This window comes from Rhamphochromis longiceps, linkage group LG4 (assembly GCF_057381845.1).
Source record: "Rhamphochromis longiceps isolate RC_006_pf linkage group LG4, R_longiceps_female_GT1.1, whole genome shotgun sequence".
NCBI classification, from domain to species: domain Eukaryota; kingdom Metazoa; phylum Chordata; class Actinopteri; order Cichliformes; family Cichlidae; genus Rhamphochromis; species Rhamphochromis longiceps.
The window spans coordinates 33178546-33197129 of record NC_140560.1 but is presented as its reverse complement, the minus strand read 5'-3'; the positions used below and the strand labels follow the sequence as shown (position 1 = coordinate 33197129).

Sequence of the window (18584 nt, the reverse complement as noted above, 5' to 3'; positions counted from 1 at the left end):
CTGTAGACCCCATACACTTACTGACGTAGAATCTTTACTGTTAGAAACATTAGGTAAGTTGGTTGGTGCCACCCATGTCATTTTTGAGCTTGTTTTGAGTTGAGGATTAGGACTTTTTTTCCCTCCTAGATTTTCGAGGCTAAGAGCTCAGCTAAGTTTTGGTTTTGTCTTTTTTGGTGTTTTTTCTGGCGCAACCTAACTGTCCCTTTCTCCCCCACATTTTTTGGGTCATTGTTTTTTGTGTGAAAGCTGCCATTAAACTTGTCTCAACATATAACACTTGTAATGAGTTTCTGGAGTTGCTGTGTTACCCCCTCCTGCCCTCGAGGAGGTGTAACAATAGGTAAACCCACTAATTCTATATGCTTAAGTGCTTTCTGTCTAACATTCACACAAGTTCATGCTTTAATGCATGCATCCAGGATTAACTTGAGGTTAGTATCTTGCCCAAGGATATTTGGCATGAAGACTGGAGCTGCCAAATGACCTGCTCCATCCCCTCAGCTACAGCTGAGGGGATGGAGCAGGTGTGAATAAGAGCGTAAATGGTTTCCCCTCTGTTTTGTAGCACTGCAACAAACTGGTAACCTCTCCGGGCTGTACACTGGCTTTTGCCACATGACAGTTGGGATAAGCATGAACCTATAATATGGAATAAAAATTTAAAAAACAAAACAAAAAAAACCCCACAGCTAAATAGTATAAATCACCCAAGAAATGTAAAAGTGGTTTCACAGATCAGCGGGTGTACTTGCATACAGTGTCTTATAAAATGTTTCAAGTGTTGCACTCCTTAGTTGTCAGACAACTTTATATGAGGGCTGAACTGTCATCATCAGGCCAACTATGCTATTATTACTGCACAAAGATAAAGGACGAACTTGGAGTTCTGAGGAGTACTCGAAGGGAGTAGGTGATGTCCTGTAAACCTCTCATTAATGAGAACTGTGGAAGATCTGAACAATTTACACCACCCCTTACCTCTGCAGCCATCCTGTGACATGTAGCAACTACAATCCCACCTCTGTGCAGGCCACATGCGATGCAAATCATGTGGTCCAGGTTTCACTATGACTCATTTCTGAAGAAATGCAATGGAAAGAACAACATGACATTTTTTTTTAAATTTCCTTATGTTTCCCTCAGTTCCACTTCTGTCTGAAAAGCTGTTTAACACTTGACCTTTACACTGATTTTATTCTATTACCTTGTGTCAAATGTATTCACAGTTAATGCCAAGCAGATATTAGTTTGATAAAGTTTTTGTACGTGGGAAAACAGTTGCAAGAAATGAAGCATCATTTCCTCTCACCTGTGGCCAGTGTCCACAAACACACAAGACAAATAGCTGGTTTATTTTGTGGTAATAAACTGTTAAACCAGCCGCCTACTTTTTTTTCCAACAGTATGACCTCATCATTTATCTTCAGTCTTTCTTGTTGGTCTTTAAAACGGTATACTAATACTGATGCTCACAGTCTGATGCACTTGTGAAGCAAAAGCACACAAGAGAAGGTGAGCAGTCTCGACTTTAGAGTATGCATTTAGGCTAATGACCAAATTAGTGAGCCTGAAAATCTGGGGTTACTGAAGCTCTGCAGGGACACTTTTCATGCTCTTTAAATTTACCCAACTTTGTTTTAAAAAAGAAGTAACAATGTTTTTTTTTAAGGTACAAATCTGATGTTAAAAATCTGATTATAATTTGAAACCAAAATATTTTAACTTCTGGTTCTTTTCTACTTCATTAAAACACCTTCAGTAGATTCTGAAATAATATCTTCATAACCTCAGTACAGATTTCTTTTAAAGATTTTATTTGTATAAATCTTTTGGGGTTTTTTTAATCTATATTCAGGTTTAAAAAATTATTATTTATACAAAACAAACCAAATCTATTGATAATATTGCACTCATTCTCATTCAGCTTAACAGGCTCCCATTCTTTAATGTAGAACCAAGACTGTTGCTCAATACAAGATTTCACTACTCACCTTCAAAGCTGTCAGTGAATGGGCATCCCCATATCATCTGGATCTCCTTCACCGATACGTCACTTTATGCTTTTCGCTGAGCTTCAACTGCTCTAATGAGTCCTCGTTTGAAACATGGATCTCGGACCGTTAGCTGTGCTGTGCTTCGTCTTTGGACTCATGATCACCTTGTAGGGGCTATGAATACAGACACCCAGAAGTTGAAATTTTCAGTTGTATTCAAGATAAAAAGAATGAATATTTAGGCATTTAATTTGACAGATGAAAACCATCATTGACTTTAAGCACAAGAAGGTTGTTTTAAGAAGTTAGAAATAACAGAACGTACTATATACTGCAGAACTGCTTCAGTTCTCTGTTTTTCACCTTAAATTGTTTCCTTTTCAGCTTTCAATAACACAGGCTTTCAATAAATATTTCCAGCTCAGTAACAACATGTTTCTTGTAAACATCTGGATCTGTGCTGGCCTCCTGCTGTCCCTCCCTCACTGCACGTATCAGTCGTGCATAGAAGGGACACCAAAACAGTGCGCCGATGCAGAATTTGCTCCGGGAGCCAATTTGGCCGGGGAGGGCTTTGATATCACCAAAATGGAACGTAAAGGAGCCTTTGTGCTCGACATGAATCAGTGGAAACGTAAAGATAAAACATGCATGCTGTGTGCCAACCCTTTCTTGGAGAACAAAAACCAAAAGCTACCCCTGACAGTGGTGGACTGGAGAGCAAAGCAGTCCTGCAGCGCCAAAGTTTCCACCAAACTTCACAAATCCAGCGAGTCTCTTGTCGGTTCCAGTGTCTCCTCTGTTGAAAACAACTGGAAGGTGAATCTAGATCTTCAAGCAGGGAATAAAGGTGCATCACTGATGCTGGCTGGTACCAATTCTCATCTCTCGAGTTACTCCATGGAGAAAACCAAGAATGACAAGTACAGCTTCGCAAGCCACAGCATGTCCTGCGAGTACTACAGGTAAGAATACGAGTACTCTGATGCGCTGTCTCTTTGTTATCAAGATAAAAATGCTGAAATGCAATTCTGATGTTTAATTGTTGTTCTGAAATCAGCTACAGAGTGTCCAGTGCTCCAAAGCTGCACAGAGAATTTCGCAAAGCTCTGAAAAAACTTCCCAAAACCTACAGCGCAGAAACCAAACAACGGTTTTACAAACTCATTGATAACTTTGGGACCCACTACATCACCAAGGTGAACCACAATAACAACAGTGCACCTGAAACACAGCAAAATTGTGTCAGTCATTTCTGAGTAACACATGCAAATTGTGTTGGATTATTTGATTCCAGGTGAAACTGGGGGGAAGTATCGAGTCTGTCACCAGCATCAGACAGTGCCAGGCCAGCCTTCAAGGGCTCAGTGCCGAGGAAGTGCAGATGTGCCTCGAAGTTGAAGCGTCTGCAAGTATTAAAGCTACAATAAGTACTCAAACAAAACACTGCAAAAAGGATATACAGCAGACAGACAGTAAGTCTGCCTTCTCCAGCCTCTTCAATGACAGGTATGTAAAAGTTTTCTCAGATATTTCTGATTTGTTATCTCTTCTAACCCCAGCGAGGTGTCAGACTTGTTCTTCCATATCTAAACCATAATAATTAACAGCTATATTATGCCTTGTTTCTGGTGGCTTCAGAGTTAAACTCTTTAAAGACTGACTCCTCCAGAGTTGTTATGATTTCTTTCTGTCGCAGCTGTTCAAGCAACTCTGTCCTCCACAGGTTCACAGAAATAAAAGGTGGTCATACCACAGAGCCAGACCTTCTCTTCTCTGCGGACAAAAATCCGGAAGCCTACAAGGGATGGCTGAGCACATTACCACAAAACCCAGATATCGTGTCATATTCCCTGGACTCTCTGCATGAGTTACTACCTAGCACGAACAAAGTCAGAAAAAACCTGCGCTCTGCCATTAGCCATTACATCCTGGAGAAAGGCCTGTGGAGAAACTGCACTGATCCCTGTAAGGCTGAAATTAGAACCAACTCGAGGGATGCCTGCGTCTGCCAGTGCCACAATGACCCTGCCGTGAACCAAGATTGCTGCCCTGTTCGTAAGGGAATGGCACGGGTCATCATAACAATACAGCGGGCCTCTGGTCTGTGGGGCGACCACACCACCGGTACAGATGGATACGTGAAGGTGATTTTTAACAAATTAGAAGTCCGGCGTTCTCCTGTCATTTATAACAACAACAACCCACACTGGGGCATGGTCGTCGACCTGGGCTCAGAGGATATTTCATCAGCTAAACTGAGATTTGAAGTTTGGGATGAAGACAACAAGTGGAATGATGACCTATTAGGAGCATGTGAGCCACTTCTGACTGCTGGAGTTAAAGCGGATCTCTGTAATATGAACCACGGCCAACTGTTCTACAAAGTGGATGTGCAGTGCGCTCCAAGTCTGAGCGGAAAGTCGTGCACGGACTATAAACCTTCACCTATGAATTCAAGTCTGAAGAAGTTCTATGTGTCCCGTCATGCTCGTCCTATTCCAGAGGCCATCCTGTCAGAGATGGGTGTGTTTGTGCACAAATCAAGTTCATGGAAAAATCAGAGCATTACTACCGAGAGTCCCGAGTATGATAGTGTGATGCGGTGAAGAAAAATTGGCTTCGCTAAGTAGTTAAGTGTTAGGATACCTGGGTGGTTGACCCAGTGTTTTCAATTAATACAGTTTTGAGTCTTGTTTATTCATTATAGTTGCCTTGTATCTTGTGTTTTTTAGTTTAGTTTGCTTACTCTCTTGAATTTATTCAGTATTCTTAGTTTAGGTTGTCTTGGTACGTATATGGTCCCGTTGATGTCTTTGTCTTGTCTCTGTGTCCTTCCCTCAGCTTTGCCCCCATTAAATCAGGCTTGTCTTCATGTTTGCCTGGTTCTCTACTTTCCCACTCGTGTTTCTATGTGTGTGTCTCTCTGTCCCTCGCCCTCTCCGGTTCTGTCAGTCTGTGTCTCAGTGTGCGTGATTCTTGTTTTACTTGGTGGTGTGCATCATGTTCAGTTTAGCGGCCCCCTGTGTCGTCTGCTAGATTGTTGCCAGCCGTGTTCCCCAGGTGTTTCCTCTTTGCCCTTATTCCCTCTTGTATTTAGGGTCTGTCCCGCCCCCCAATATCCCTTACTCTCAGCTGTGTGTTCTGCCTGGTTGTCTAGTTTCCAATACCTTCCAGTTTAGTTTTGTATTTCTATAGTACAGCAATAAAACTGCTTTTTGTCATTTTGGGTCCTCCAATCCTGCCCACTTCACACAACACTTGACAAAAAGGTATCTTTAAATTTTTATTTTAGTCTTGATGTTAGTTGAAACAGTTTGTAATGAGTAAATCGAGCAGCCGAAAGAAGAAAAAGTTAAATGGGCCTAATGCAGCATGTAGGCTGGGAAGGATGCCATTGCTTCACTCTAGGTGGCTTTCAACCCACTTGCATCTGGTTTTAACGCCTGACGAGGCGACCTAACCCTGTGTAGCATCTTTCACCAAGGTTAAGGGTGTGTACATATTCATAAATAGCTGTTGTGGTAAGCACCATGACTCAGAGTGGTGCCTTCTCATTCAAAATGAACTGCGGTTACATACTTACATATGTTTCACATGTCCTGTTATGTATAAATACATATGTACATATATATATATATTTCATACATACATATGGAAAATGTATTGGAACATTTGCACTTTGCTTGCTTGGGGTTGGACCCCTTTTTTCCTTCAGAGCTGTGTTGATAACAAAGATTCAATAAAGTATGTGACGCATTCCTTAGAGATTTGGTCTATACTGATGAAATACTATGGCACAATTCAGAGGTGTGGACTCGAGTCACATGACTTGGACTCGAGTCAGACTCGAGTCATTAATTTTATGACTTTAGACTTGACTTGAAAAAATGTTCTAAGACTTGTGACTTGACTTGGACTTTTACACCAATGACCTGGGACTTGAATTGGACTTGAACCGGTTTACTTGAAAAGACTTGATATTTTACCCCAAATATAAAATTTAACATGCATATTATATAGAGATTGAAAATGTGACGTCATTCACGGGTAGAACCGCAAAGGATTCTGGGAACTCGTGGCAAGCGGTACTAGCGCACGCAGGCTTTCAATTAAAATCAGTTATACAGCGATAAAAAGAAACACAAAAATGTCAAGAAGCTGTTGTATTATTAACTGCAATAGCCGGTCGCATGACAGCCACGGGAAGCCGACGAGTAAAGAGATCGGTTGTTATCGGATTACGTCGTTGAAGAGAAATTGTTCGAGCCATGTTTCCGAAGTAACAAAGAGGCGACTGGATTGCAGCCATTCAAAGACCAAATATAACGTCCCAGAACACTCCAGCTCACAGGTTAGTCTGCTCCAAGCATTTACACAAAGGTCAGTCTGCTGTTGTAGTTAATGCGTCATTTTTCTTAACATAATTGGTGATATAGGTTACAAGCAAGTCTGGCGCTGAACAGAAATTGTCGCGCTATGCTCCTTTATTTATTGTGCATAAATAGTGAATTGTCCTGACACAATATTGCGTTTCGCTTCTGTTATTATGGTACATTGACAAAAACATATACTTTTATTCACAGGATAAAACAGTTGTTTTTTGTATCACTAATTGCCCAGTACGATTACAGCATACACTGAAAAAAATATGTTGTTGGATTTACTTAATTCAATGGTGGACATTTGTTGCACACAGATGTTTTGCTTTGGCAGCAACTTAAACAATTGAGTTAAATTAACACAATTTATTCATGTTCAATAAACTTGTGCAATTTGTGTTGATAAAATGTGACTTAAACATGTTTTGATGAAGTAATTTGAGCTCTTGGAAAATTTTAATCCTTCACAATTTTCTCACGTTAGCCCAACACGATTCAATAACTTTTACCCAATACTACTTGGTCACTTAAATACTACATGTTATCTTCAAATTACATTTTGCTATTATATTCTAGTATCAAATACACAATTTTCAAATGGAGGCCTTATAACAGATTGTATTGTTCTCTTCCAAGATGGTTGCTGGCATCCACCAGTAACCTTTCAAAACAAAATGTCTAATTTCACTGCATTGACAGTAGGTAAAGAATTAAACTGACATTACTCCTCTACTGAATCTATATAAATCAACAGTTAAATAATGTCAGTTCTTCCGTGTTCTCTGGAATCAATCACAGCAAAGAAATTGGACTGTTTCTTTTGAAAAATGTTGGGAAAGAACAATACAAAACATTCTATTTAAGGCCTCTAACGTCAAGATTCAGTTAAACAACAATTATGACTAAACAATTTGAGGTAATGTTAGTTTCCATTAACATTAAATTAGGTTACTGAATTGGCAAACACCTTCCTATTAACACTACCCATTTTACCCCAATAACTAAAGAAATTAGCACTTGCAGGTCAAAACCTTTATTCAAGAGACGCAAAAATAACATTGATACAGTGACTGTCAAAAATTACAGCACTGATCATACTGTGACATCTTGGTTCAAAACAGCACACTTAGAAATATTCAACGTTCTTTACTTCAACTGAATGAAACTGAAAATACCATTTCACACGACCCATATGGGATATTTAGACTGCATAACTGTTCACGCTACATCTCTTCACTAGTAAAAGAAAGAAAAAATACAAAGAGAAATTTAAAAATGCTGCCAAACAGACAAACAGAACTTGTACAGAGCAAAAGGAAAAACAAACAACAACAAAAAACGGCTCGTCCTCATGGCAGTTGCAGAGTATATAAAAATGAACCCTGCGATCCGTTCCTGGAATTGAGCTTCAAAAATGCAGCAGAACAAGTGTGAGATTTAAATGTCCTCTCACCTAGAGCTGGTCACCTCACATGCATAACAGTGAGCTTCGTTGCAGGAGCAGTTTTGTCTTAGTTGTGAGCTTTTCTTGAGAGCTGAGTTGCATCCAACTCCATTACCACCCATTGAATCACCTCAAAAGTGTAGCAGAGTTGTGATGGGTAACTCATGTTGAAGGAATAAAAAAGGTCCAAACAGCATGGCTACTGCAAAGGTCACGTTATCCAGATCTTGAAGAACAACATCAGAAAAGTCATTGCCTGCCGCATCCTCTGGAGACAGATGTTCATTGTGGTTTTCTCAATCTGTGCAGTGGCCTCAGTCAAGTCCTGGTTAAACACAAAACATTTCTTTAAGATTCCTTTTTAAACTCATCTCTTTTGAATCTACCAGTTCTAATGTTAGAGTAATTTAAACCAATGCAAGCAACATAGTAAATAGCTATAGCCAAAGAGTGGCCTGCCATGCTGCCATTCATGGTCTAACAGAGTTTCTAAGAGAGGGTGAAAAACATAATAATTTCAAATGCTTTACATTAGTTTTTGTTAGAAAGACACTGGCCCATCAGAAATCCAGGTTATGTCACTCAGAAGATGTTAGAATTTAGACTTTCAGCCCCACAATTTGGTTAGCTGTTGGTCAGTTGGTCATTTTTTCAAACAAAAGCTAATATAAATATTGGTGGGATTTTCCTTTGTTCATTAGAATGACAAATTTAAAGTTTTTTCACACTGATGTGACCCCTAATACAGGGGTGGGGATGGGGCCTCAAGGGCCGGCGGCCGAGTTCACTACCAGGCCTCATGTGAACTTCAAATTATTAAAGAGGACTACTGGTCCTAACCAGTCCAATGAGGATCAAGTGGATAACTAAATGCATTTTTAAATGTTGCAAAGCCACAATCTACTCATAAAACACTCACCATGAACTCCTGCACCAAGATGTTGCAATTGTCTTTCACACAGATGCGGAGCACTTTGATGAGGGACTCCGAGCATTAATGTCATCCTTGACTATTATAACAAAGAAAACAGAGATTTGTGAACTTTTCAGTAGCACAGAAGAAAATGATCCCAGACAAAAACTCTTGACTTTTTAAACCAGTCAACATGCAACACCAGCATCTACAAAGCAATATCAAAAGTTCCTGTTTGACATCAACTTTATGGATATATAGTTTCCAGAACATTTATTTTTAAAAAAAAGATAATTTTTTCTCAGTGGGCCAGTAAATGCATGACGAAAATTATGGCATCCTTTTAGTGGAATCATTACTCACAGGTAATAGTTGACTGTTTCAATGGATGTAGCATAAAAATCTTTTACTGACCTAATGCAATACATATACACTTTGTAGTTAAAGAATTTTAAAGTTCTTACTGTCATTATGGCAGCTACATCCTTTAGCTTTGTGCCCTGTTCCCCCGATCACTTTGCAAACACTTTCAGCAGACTGTCAGAGAAAAACTCAGCTCCGTCAGAAACCTTGACTGTAAAGGCATGGTTGGGATGCACTGGAATGCTGCATTTTATCTGAAATGACATAAAATTATTTTGAAATAACAGCAGGCACTGTGCTTGGTTAATCAGTAATGTTTTGTTGAATAAAAACTGTGTTTCCAGATCTTATGGGATTAAAAAAAATCCAAAGATGTTTGTTTCTGATTTGCAACCCAACAACCCACAAGTTACAACCTCATTTCAGTTCAAGTGTGCATTAATGCGAGTCCAGTAATCACCTTTCTGGCAATACATACAGGTATAAGTTAAACCTATGGCAGATTTTGGATCTCTCGGTTGTATTAATAGGGTGAGTATGCATGCACCTAATAATTATAAAAAACCTATTATAATTAAGTTACAGAAACGAAAATAGAATATACTTTCTTACCATAACACCTTGAACCCACAATCCATCAGCTGACTCCTGGTGAAATGCAGAATAGAGGTCATCTCTCAATGTGCAGCAAAAAAAACAAAAACAAAAGGACAGCAGGTGAGGGCAGGAGGGGTAGGGATGTAAGCTAGCATAATGCCGCTGATGATATTAGCTAAAGCTGTTCAATGTCCAAAATCTCACTAACACCACGGTGCAGTAAATACACAATGTAACTGAAGAGTCAGTTGACAAATCTATTCACACAGAAAACCAAATTATGTTATGAGTGCCTCGTAATTAGGTTTAATGTGATATTACGGCTCTTGTGCCAAAGACAAATTCAAATGAAAAAGCGCCAATTCTTTGACAACAGATAAAACAGCAAATAAGCTAACGGCTCTTTTTTAGCATGTTACATGGCGACACTCTAGACGTTTAACTACATTTGGCTGAATTATGGTAAAAATGAATTCAAAAAATCAAGACATACCAAAAACGTAGAGTTGGCTGCTCGACTTGACTGAGATGGATGCCTTTTTTAAACCACGATCCAAAGCCCGCGAGATGAAATCACGCGTGGTTTCACGAGATTTAACGTTGCTATCTTATTGACTTACGTCACCTGAACATGATATGAACAATTTAATACACCCTTTCTGCATATCATGTAGTTTTTACACTATATAGTTACATTTAACTTTAAAACATGAGGCAATTGTGTTAAATGCATGCAAGATGCTTACATAAATCCAAGAGATGGCCAGTCCCTTTTTTTCAGTGTACAATATTGTTGTCACTGCTACATTTCTGTGATGGGTACCAGAAATTATTTCCACTACTACCCATCCCACTACTACCCACTACTACTACTACCCATCCGTCGGTAAACTGTACCTGGGCTTGTTGCAGTGACCTGAAGTTACTAAACTTCATGATCGTATGCGCTCACTCCAAGAACCGTATGATTATAAATATGCATATAAATATGCTACGATGAGATAGCTGACTTCATCTAACTAGCAAATGTTGTCCAGGCTACGTTGGTGATACAGTTTTTTTTAATGTGTATGATATTTTTGTCATGCGATTTTAAAGCCGGTCCTACAACCGCATCCAAGAATAACATGCAGCTTATCTCAGAACTGTCGGTGAAAATTATTCTTGGAGCTAGGTTTAATTGAGCTGCATTTTAAAGAGGTGCAATTTCACAATTTGTGTATATTTTCTAAGTTCACTATTTTGTCATGTGTTGAGAAAAACACAGATTTAAAAATTACATGGTCTAATATTTACATTTAGCATATAACTGCAACATTATTTTTTCGTTTTTTGTTTTTTTTTTAAAGACTGGAAAGGACTTGAAATTCAAAGTTTCAGACTTGTGACTTGACTCGGACTTTTACACCAGTGACTTGAGACTCAACTCTGACTTGCCTGACATTACTTGAGACTTGACTTGAGACTTGAGGATAAAGACTTGAGACTTACTTGAGACTTGCAAAACAATGACTTGGTCCCACCTCTGGCACAATTTTTCAAATTTGTCAAAGGCAGATTAATGATGCAAATTTCCCATTCCACCACATTCCAAAGGTCTTCTTTTGGATTGAAATATGCTGACTATCGATGCCATTTCAGTTCAATGAACTCATTGTCTTGTTTGAGGAACCTGTTTGAGATGAGTGCCTGGAGTGTGCCAAGAAAATATCCTGATATTACACCATCAGCAGGAGGTTAGCCTGTATGAATTGTAGCCTCAGATTCCTGTTCTTAGTTAGCAGATGATCTTGAAAGATCATAGATTATCTTCTGCATACCTTCATTGCAACAAGTCAGTGTTTAAGTTACTTTTACCTTTCTATCTGTTGAAAGATCTCTTTTGACTTGTGGCATCACCAAGGGTTTCAAGGATATTTAAGCACCAACAAACATGCCATCTCCAATGTCACTTCAGTCACCCTTCTGCCCCATTATGCCACATTATGATGCTCAGTTTGCTGATGCATAATTCTAGAATAATATAAAATAATGTAGATAATTATCATCAGTAGGTTATACAACCTTGTATTTTAGAATGTAGAACAAACTTTGTGAAAAAAAAATGAAAATAGGTATTACTGTGTCAGTAGGAAAGATAACTTTACTTTCTCGAGAATTGTGGAACATGGCTTTATACAATATGCCTCATTCACCCATTCATGCAAGCACTTTTTTTCCTATACGCTTAAGTGCTTTTGATCTAACAATAACACGCATTCATACTCTGATGGAATTATCAGACGGTAATCTGGGGTTAATGTCTTGCCCAAGGATATTTGACATGCAGACTGGAGCAGCCAGGGACCAGCCTTCTGATAGTTAGGCCTGCTGTTGACTTACTCTACCCCCTGAGTACAGCCACCGAAGGTGTGAATAGTTTTCTGTCTGCAGCAAACTCACAACCTCTCCAGGCCGTATCCTGCCTTTTGACAGCTGGGATAGCCTCCAGCCTACTGTCATCATTGGGCCAACTTTGCTATTATTACTGCACAAAATTAAAGGATATACTTTGAGTTCTCAGGAGCAGGTGACGTCCTGTAAAGCCCTCATGATCGAGAACCGTGGAAGATCTGAACAATTTACACCACCCCTTACCTCTCAACCCACTCTACTGTGACCACCTTGTGGCATGTAGCAACTACAACCCCACCTCTGTGAAGGCCACATGCGATGTTAATCATGTGGTCCAGGTTTCACAATGACTCTTTTCTGACGAAATGCAGAATTGAGAGAAACAATATGACTTATTAATTACAATTCTTTATGTTTCACCCAGTTCCGCTTCTGTCTGAACATCTGTTTAACACTTGACCTTCACACTGATTTTATTCTGTTTTCTATTACCTTGCATCCAACTTATTCTCAGTTAATATCAATCAGATACTGGTTTGAGAAACATTTTGTACATGGGAAAACAGTTGCAAGAAATAAAGCATAATATTTTCACACCTGTGCCCGTTGTTCACAAGCACACGAGACAAATAGCAGGTTTAGTTTGTGGTCACAAACTGTTAAACCAGCCCCCTACTTTTTTTTCCACAACACGAACCCATTAGTTATGTTCAATCATTCTTGTTTGTCTTTAAAACACAGTACACTGATACTGATGCTCACAGTCTGATGCAGGTGTGAAGCAAGAGTACACAAGAGAAGGTGAGTAGTCTCGACTTTAGAGTATGCATTGAGGCTACTGACCAAATTAGTGAGCCTGAAAATCTGGGGCTACTGAAATTCTGCAGAAGCACTTTTCATGATTCAACTGACTTTATTTGAAAAGCAAAGATAGAAGGAAAGATGGTTTTTATGGTACAAATCTGATCTTAAAATATTTTTGGTTTCAAATTAGAATCAGATTTTTAACTTTTGGTTCTTTTCTGCTTCATTGAACTACCTTCAGTAGATTAAAAAAATAATATATTCTTAACCTGAATACAGATTTACAAATTATTTTTATATTTTTTTGAGATCCCACTAGTAAGAAATATTTAAAAATATATATCTTTCTGATTTTTCTCTTTCTGATTGTGGGATATGCAAATAAGTTGTCGTAAATAAAGACTGTAATAATGAAAAAGTAAGTTCCTCTTATTCCTACTGACGTGGTATTAATAGTATTATGATTTATTTTAATCATAATAAATCTAGGTATGAGGAAACAAATTCCGTTATACGGAAAAAACATTCGACATATCATCGGAAGACTGAAGCTGGTTTCTTAGTGTAAAATTCCTGGTCTAGAGTTGAGAATAGTAATAATTTATTCGTTCTTACAAATACATGTGAGGCATGGTGTTATATTGGTTAGCACCACTGCAACAAGACTCTGGGTTCGAATCCATTGACTGGATGGGGGCTTTCTGTGTTTTCCCCACCTGTGCGGGTGCTCTGGCATCCTCCCACAGTCCGAACCCATGCATGTATTAGGTTAACTGGTCATTCAAATTTGGCCGTGGGTACGAATGTGAGTATGAATGGTTTTCTGTCCGTGCGTTAGCCCTTCAACAAACTGGCAACCTGTCCAGAGTGCTGACTGGATGCCCTTCCAACTGCCTTGATCAAAGACTATCTTCCTACACTGTAACCGATCATAACTACAAAAATTGAACCTAACCAACTATCGACCCATTTCCAACCTCCCATTTTTCTTTAACGTTCTGGAACATACAGTAGCATCAGTAGTAAACCTTTATGAGTCATTTCAGTCTGGTTTCCATTCTCGACACAGTACTGAACCAGCTCCTGTTAAAATCACCAGTGACCTCCAGCTCACATTCAATGCTGGCTTTCTCACCATCTTCATCGTTCTTGACTTCAGTGCTGGTTTTGACAAGCAGCACTGAAGCTCTTTAGTTAGAACATCTGAAAATAAGTACACAGCACTTAAAGTGGTTTACATCCTACCTGTCTGACAGAAAACTGACAGAAAAACGTATACCAAAAGGATGTCGTCCATCATTTTGGTATACATTTTTATGCAGACGACACACAAATGTACTATTCTACTAAACCCAGAACTTCCCCCTCCTGTCCTCACCTCCTTCCTACAGGCCATCATCAGTGGGGTCACAGTCAATCAGCTAAAATTCCACTGGCAATAAAAGTGAAGTTCTATAGTGTTCTATAGATGGATATCAGGTACAAAATTCACATAGTGTCAGAAGTCTTTGAGTCATTTTGGAGAATACTCTCTATCAGTGAGATCTCTCCATCTTTGTAACTTTTCAGGACTTCATCCTTTTCCTTTCTAGTTCATGCTTTGATCACCTGTTCTTTGGAATACTGGAATGCCATTCTCTCTGGCCTCCCAAAATAACGCCATAGTTTGCTCCGCATGGTACAGAACTCTGCAGCAAGCGTCATCACTCAAACCAAGACTACAGACAATATTACTCCCATTCTCATCCAGCTTCCACTCAACGTGGCACCAAGACTGTTGCCCAGTGTGACTTGAAACCTCTCACTGACTTGGCACCCCCATGTCTTTTAAACCTCCTTCAACCCTGCACCCCTTCCTCTGCCTTTCACTCAGGTTCATCTGCTTTCCTGACGCCTCACTTCAAACTTGACACTGTCAGTGCCCGAGCCTTAAGCTGTGCTGCACCTCATCTTTGGAACTCATTATAATTACACCTTCATCAGCTAGACTCTTTAACTCAGTTCATATCACAGCCCCAAACCCACCTTTCTCCATTCTGAGGAGCTGGTGTTAGTTTTAAAGCCGTTAACTGTTAAAAGAGTTGCAACAGATACAATGTTTTCTTCTCACCTTTGATCGGTGTCCACAACCACATGAGAAAAATAACAGGTTCATTTTGTGGCAACTGTTAGACCAGTCTAAACCCCCCCTACTTGTATTTGTTTTTTCTCACAAAGTAACACCATCAGTTATGTTCAGCCTTTTTTCTTTGTCTTTATAAGGCGACATTCTGGCACTGATGCTCTCAGTCTGATGCTGGCGTGCAGCGAAAACACATGAGACAAGGTGAGTAGCCTCAACTGAAGAGCTGACTGGTTTGAGTCATAAAGTTAACTGTTTTGAGAAGACATCATCTTATGTGGGCTATAAATGAAGTTAATTAAAATGCAATATTGTGCTAAATAAGGTAGAAGAACGTATTCAAAATAAAAAGAAGTAAATATTCAAGTGTTTAATTTCAAAGCTGAAAACCATGATGGACTTGTGAAAACAAGTATGATGATTTAAGATGTTAGAAATGGCCTTCAGATCTTCTTTTCTACCATTGCTTAAAACCGTTTCACTTGTCTGTTTTTTTACCTTGATTTTTTTTTTCCTTTTCAGCTTTCAATGACACAGGCTCATTAAATGAATATTTCCAGCTCAGTAACAACATGTTTCTTGTAAACATCTGGATCTGTGCTGGCCTCCTGCTGTCCCTCCCTCACTGCACGTATCAGTCGTGCACAGACGGGACACCAAAACAGTGCGCCGATGCAGAATTTGCTCCGGGAGCCAATTTGGCCGGGGAGGGCTTTGATATCACCAAAATGGAACGTAAAGGAGCCTTTGTGCTCGACATGAATCAGTGGAAACGTAAAGATAAAACATGCATGCTGTGTGCCAACCCTTTCCTGGAGAACAAAAAGCAAAAGCTACCCCTGACAGTGGTGGACTGGAGGGCAAAGCAGTCCTGCAGCGCGAAAGTTTCCACCAAACTTCACAAATCCAGCGAGTCTCTTGTCAGTTCCAGTGTCTCCTCTGTTGAAAACGACTGGAAGGTGAATCTAGATCTTCAAGTGGGGAATAAAGGTGCATCACTGATGCTGGCTGGTACCAATTCTCATCTCTCGAGTTACTCCATGGAGAAAACCAAGAATGACAAGTACAGCTTCGCAAGCCACAGCATGTCCTGCGAGTACTACAGGTAAGAATACGAGTACTCTGATGCGCTGTCTCTTTGTTATCAAGATAAAAATGCTGAAATGCAATTCTGATGTTTAATTGTTGTTCTGAAATCAGCTACAGAGTGTCCAGTGCTCCAAAGCTGCACAGAGAATTTCGCAAAGCTCTGAAAAAACTTCCCAAAACCTACAGCGCAGAAACCAAACAACAGTTTTACAAACTCATTGATGACTTTGGGACCCACTACATCACCAAGGTGAACCACAATAACAACAGTGCACCTGAAACACAGCAAAATTGTGTCAGTCATTTCTGAGTAACACATGCAAATTGTGTTGGATTATTTGATTCCAGGTGAAACTGGGGGGAAGTATCGAGTCTGTCACCAGCATCAGACAGTGCCAGGCCAGCCTTAAGGGGCTCAGTGCCGAGGAAGTGCAGATGTGCCTCGAAGTTGAAGCATCTGCAAGTATTAAAGCTACAATAAGTACTCAAACAAAACACTGCAAAAAGGATATACAGCAGACAGACAGTAAGTCTGCCTTCTCCAGCCTCTTCAATGACAGGTATGTAAAAGTTTTCTCAGATATTTCTGATTTGTTATCTCTTCTAACCCCAGCGAGGTGTCAGACTTGTTCTTCCATATCTAAACCATAATAATTAACAGCTATATTATGCCTTGTTTCTGGTGGCTTCAGAGTTAAACTCTTTAAAGACTGACTCCTCCAGAGTTGTTATGATTTCTTTCTGTCGCAGCTGTTCAAGCAACTCTGTCCTCCACAGGTTCACAGAAATAAAAGGTGGTCATACCACAGAGCCAGACCTTCTCTTCTCTGCGGACAAAAATCCAGAAGCCTACAAGGGATGGCTGAGCACATTACCACAAAACCCAGACATCGTGTCATATTCCCTGGACTCTCTGCATGAGTTACTACCTAGCACGAACAAAGTCAGAAAAAACCTGCGCTCTGCCATTAGCCATTACATCCTGGAGAAAGGCCTGTGGAGAAACTGCACTGATCGTTGTAAGGCTGGAATTAGAACCAACTCACAGGATCCCTGCATCTGCCAGTGCCACAATGACCCTGCCGTGAACCAAGATTGCTGCCCAGCTCGTAAGGGAATGGCACGGGTCATCATAACAATACAGCGGGCCTCTGGTCTGTGGGGGGACTACTTCACAGCTACAGATGGATACGTGAAGGTGATTTTCAACAAAAAGGAAGTCCGGCGTTCTCCTGTCATTTATAACAACAACAACCCACACTGGGGCATGGTCGTCGACCTGGGCTCAGAGGATATTTCATCAGCTAAACTGAGATTTGAAGTTTGGGATGAGGACAACAAGTGGGATGATGACCTATTAGGAGCATGTGAGCCACTTCTGACTGCTGGAGTTAAAGCGGATCTCTGTAATCTGAACCACGGCCAACTGTTCTACAAAGTGGATGTGCAGTGCGCTCCAAGTCTGAGCGGAAAGTCGTGCACGGACTATAAACCTTCACCTATGAATTCAAGTCTGAAGAAGTTCTATGTGTCCCGTCATGCTCGTCCTATTCCAGAGGCCATCCTGTCAGAGATGGGTGTGTTTGTGGACCAATCAAGTTCATGGAAAAATCAGAGCATTACTACCGAGAGTCCCAAGTATGATATAATAATAGTGTGATGTGATGAAGACTATAAGGTATCAGCAAATTTCTATTTATGTTAGTTTAAACCACATATCACAATATTGATGATAACAATAATTAAAAAACTATAGATTCTTGGCCCTGGATGAGACTCTATTGAAGCTTTGGAAAGAAAGAAAAATTTATCGTGAACAATGTATTCCATATTAAATATCTATTGATAATCCATCCATTCATCCATGGCTGCTGGAGCCTATCCCAGCTGGTTTAGAGTAAGATGCATGTTACACCCTGGACAGGTCGCCAGTCTTTCACAGAGCCATTTGCATTCACATTCATGCCTATGTGCAATTTAGAATCACCAATTAGCACAACCCCACCAACTCATATATGAAACTATCAACTGATGATAAAAGAAAACAAATACATCTGTGAAGAAAGAACTGGCTGAACAAAAGATCAGAAAACATATTTTATATCTTTAGTTTTCAGTGAATATGTCTGTGACAACATCTTTAGCATTTCAAAGTAAAGGTTATACTTCTGCCCACTGGTAATAAAGCATGAGCTATCTCATTATGATCACTGCAGCTGATCATATTAAAGCTGAAATCCAAGCTTAATTAAAAATCATATATATGCATTATTTTAGCAAGTGTTCATTTTTATTTCTTATGTAGAGGCACTTATAACACGCGCTAGCCTGTTTTATTCATTTTAGTTGCTTTGTCGGCCATTTTTATAGCGTGACTCCCATTCCTTAAGGTAGTGAGAGAATGAAAAGGATTCACAGTTAGATATTTTTCATGCAGTGCTGTTGAATTTCATAGGTTTCCTTTGTTTAATAGTTGTTC

General features: G+C 39.7%; 2 protein-coding genes and 1 long non-coding RNA gene across 5 annotated transcripts; 2 read left to right on the top strand and 1 right to left on the bottom strand.

Moving 5' to 3' along the window:
- Positions 1-2429: 2429 nt before the first annotated feature.
- Positions 2430-4606, top strand: LOC146672120 (perforin-1-like). Its single transcript, XM_085405291.1, has 4 exons — positions 2430-2962; positions 3058-3196; positions 3295-3506; positions 3724-4606. Exons 1-4 carry the CDS (start codon positions 2430-2432, stop codon positions 4604-4606), a joined length of 1767 nt encoding a protein of 588 aa, XP_085261417.1.
- Positions 4607-6875: 2269 nt separating this feature from the next.
- On the bottom strand, positions 6876-10485 carry LOC146672119 (uncharacterized). Of its 3 annotated transcripts, none has more exons than XR_014911533.1 (6): positions 10443-10485; positions 10190-10321; positions 9712-9775; positions 9201-9353; positions 8743-8833; positions 6876-8148 (listed from the first exon to the last, which is right to left on the bottom strand). It is a non-coding gene; the product is annotated as an uncharacterized LOC146672119 (long non-coding RNA). The 3 variants fall into 3 exon arrangements; XR_014911534.1 differs by having other exon boundaries at positions 9712-9747; XR_014911532.1 differs by lacking the exons at positions 10190-10321; positions 10443-10485 and having other exon boundaries at positions 6878-8148; positions 9712-9973.
- Positions 10486-15166: 4681 nt separating this feature from the next.
- On the top strand, positions 15167-18535 carry LOC146672118 (perforin-1-like). Its single transcript, XM_085405290.1, has 5 exons — positions 15167-15220; positions 15539-16121; positions 16217-16355; positions 16454-16665; positions 16883-18535. The coding sequence occupies exons 1-5, from the start codon at positions 15211-15213 to the stop codon at positions 17763-17765; spliced, it is 1827 nt and encodes a 608-aa protein (XP_085261416.1). The 5' UTR covers positions 15167-15210; the 3' UTR covers positions 17766-18535.
- Positions 18536-18584: the final 49 nt, after the last annotated feature.

Bases quoted from the DNA above. Each gene is read 5' to 3' on its own strand.
- LOC146672120 (XM_085405291.1), top strand. From the start codon at position 2,430: ATGTTTCTTGTAAACATCTGGATCTGTGCTGGCCTCCTGCTGTCCCTC. The intron at 3,197-3,294 runs GTGAACCACAAT...ATTTGATTCCAG, and splicing joins GGACCCACTACATCACCAAG to GTGAAACTGGGGGGAAGTAT. The intron at 3,507-3,723 runs GTATGTAAAAGT...TGTCCTCCACAG, and splicing joins TCCAGCCTCTTCAATGACAG to GTTCACAGAAATAAAAGGTG.
- LOC146672118 (XM_085405290.1), top strand. The intron at 16,356-16,453 runs GTGAACCACAAT...ATTTGATTCCAG, and splicing joins GGACCCACTACATCACCAAG to GTGAAACTGGGGGGAAGTAT. The intron at 16,666-16,882 runs GTATGTAAAAGT...TGTCCTCCACAG, and splicing joins TCCAGCCTCTTCAATGACAG to GTTCACAGAAATAAAAGGTG.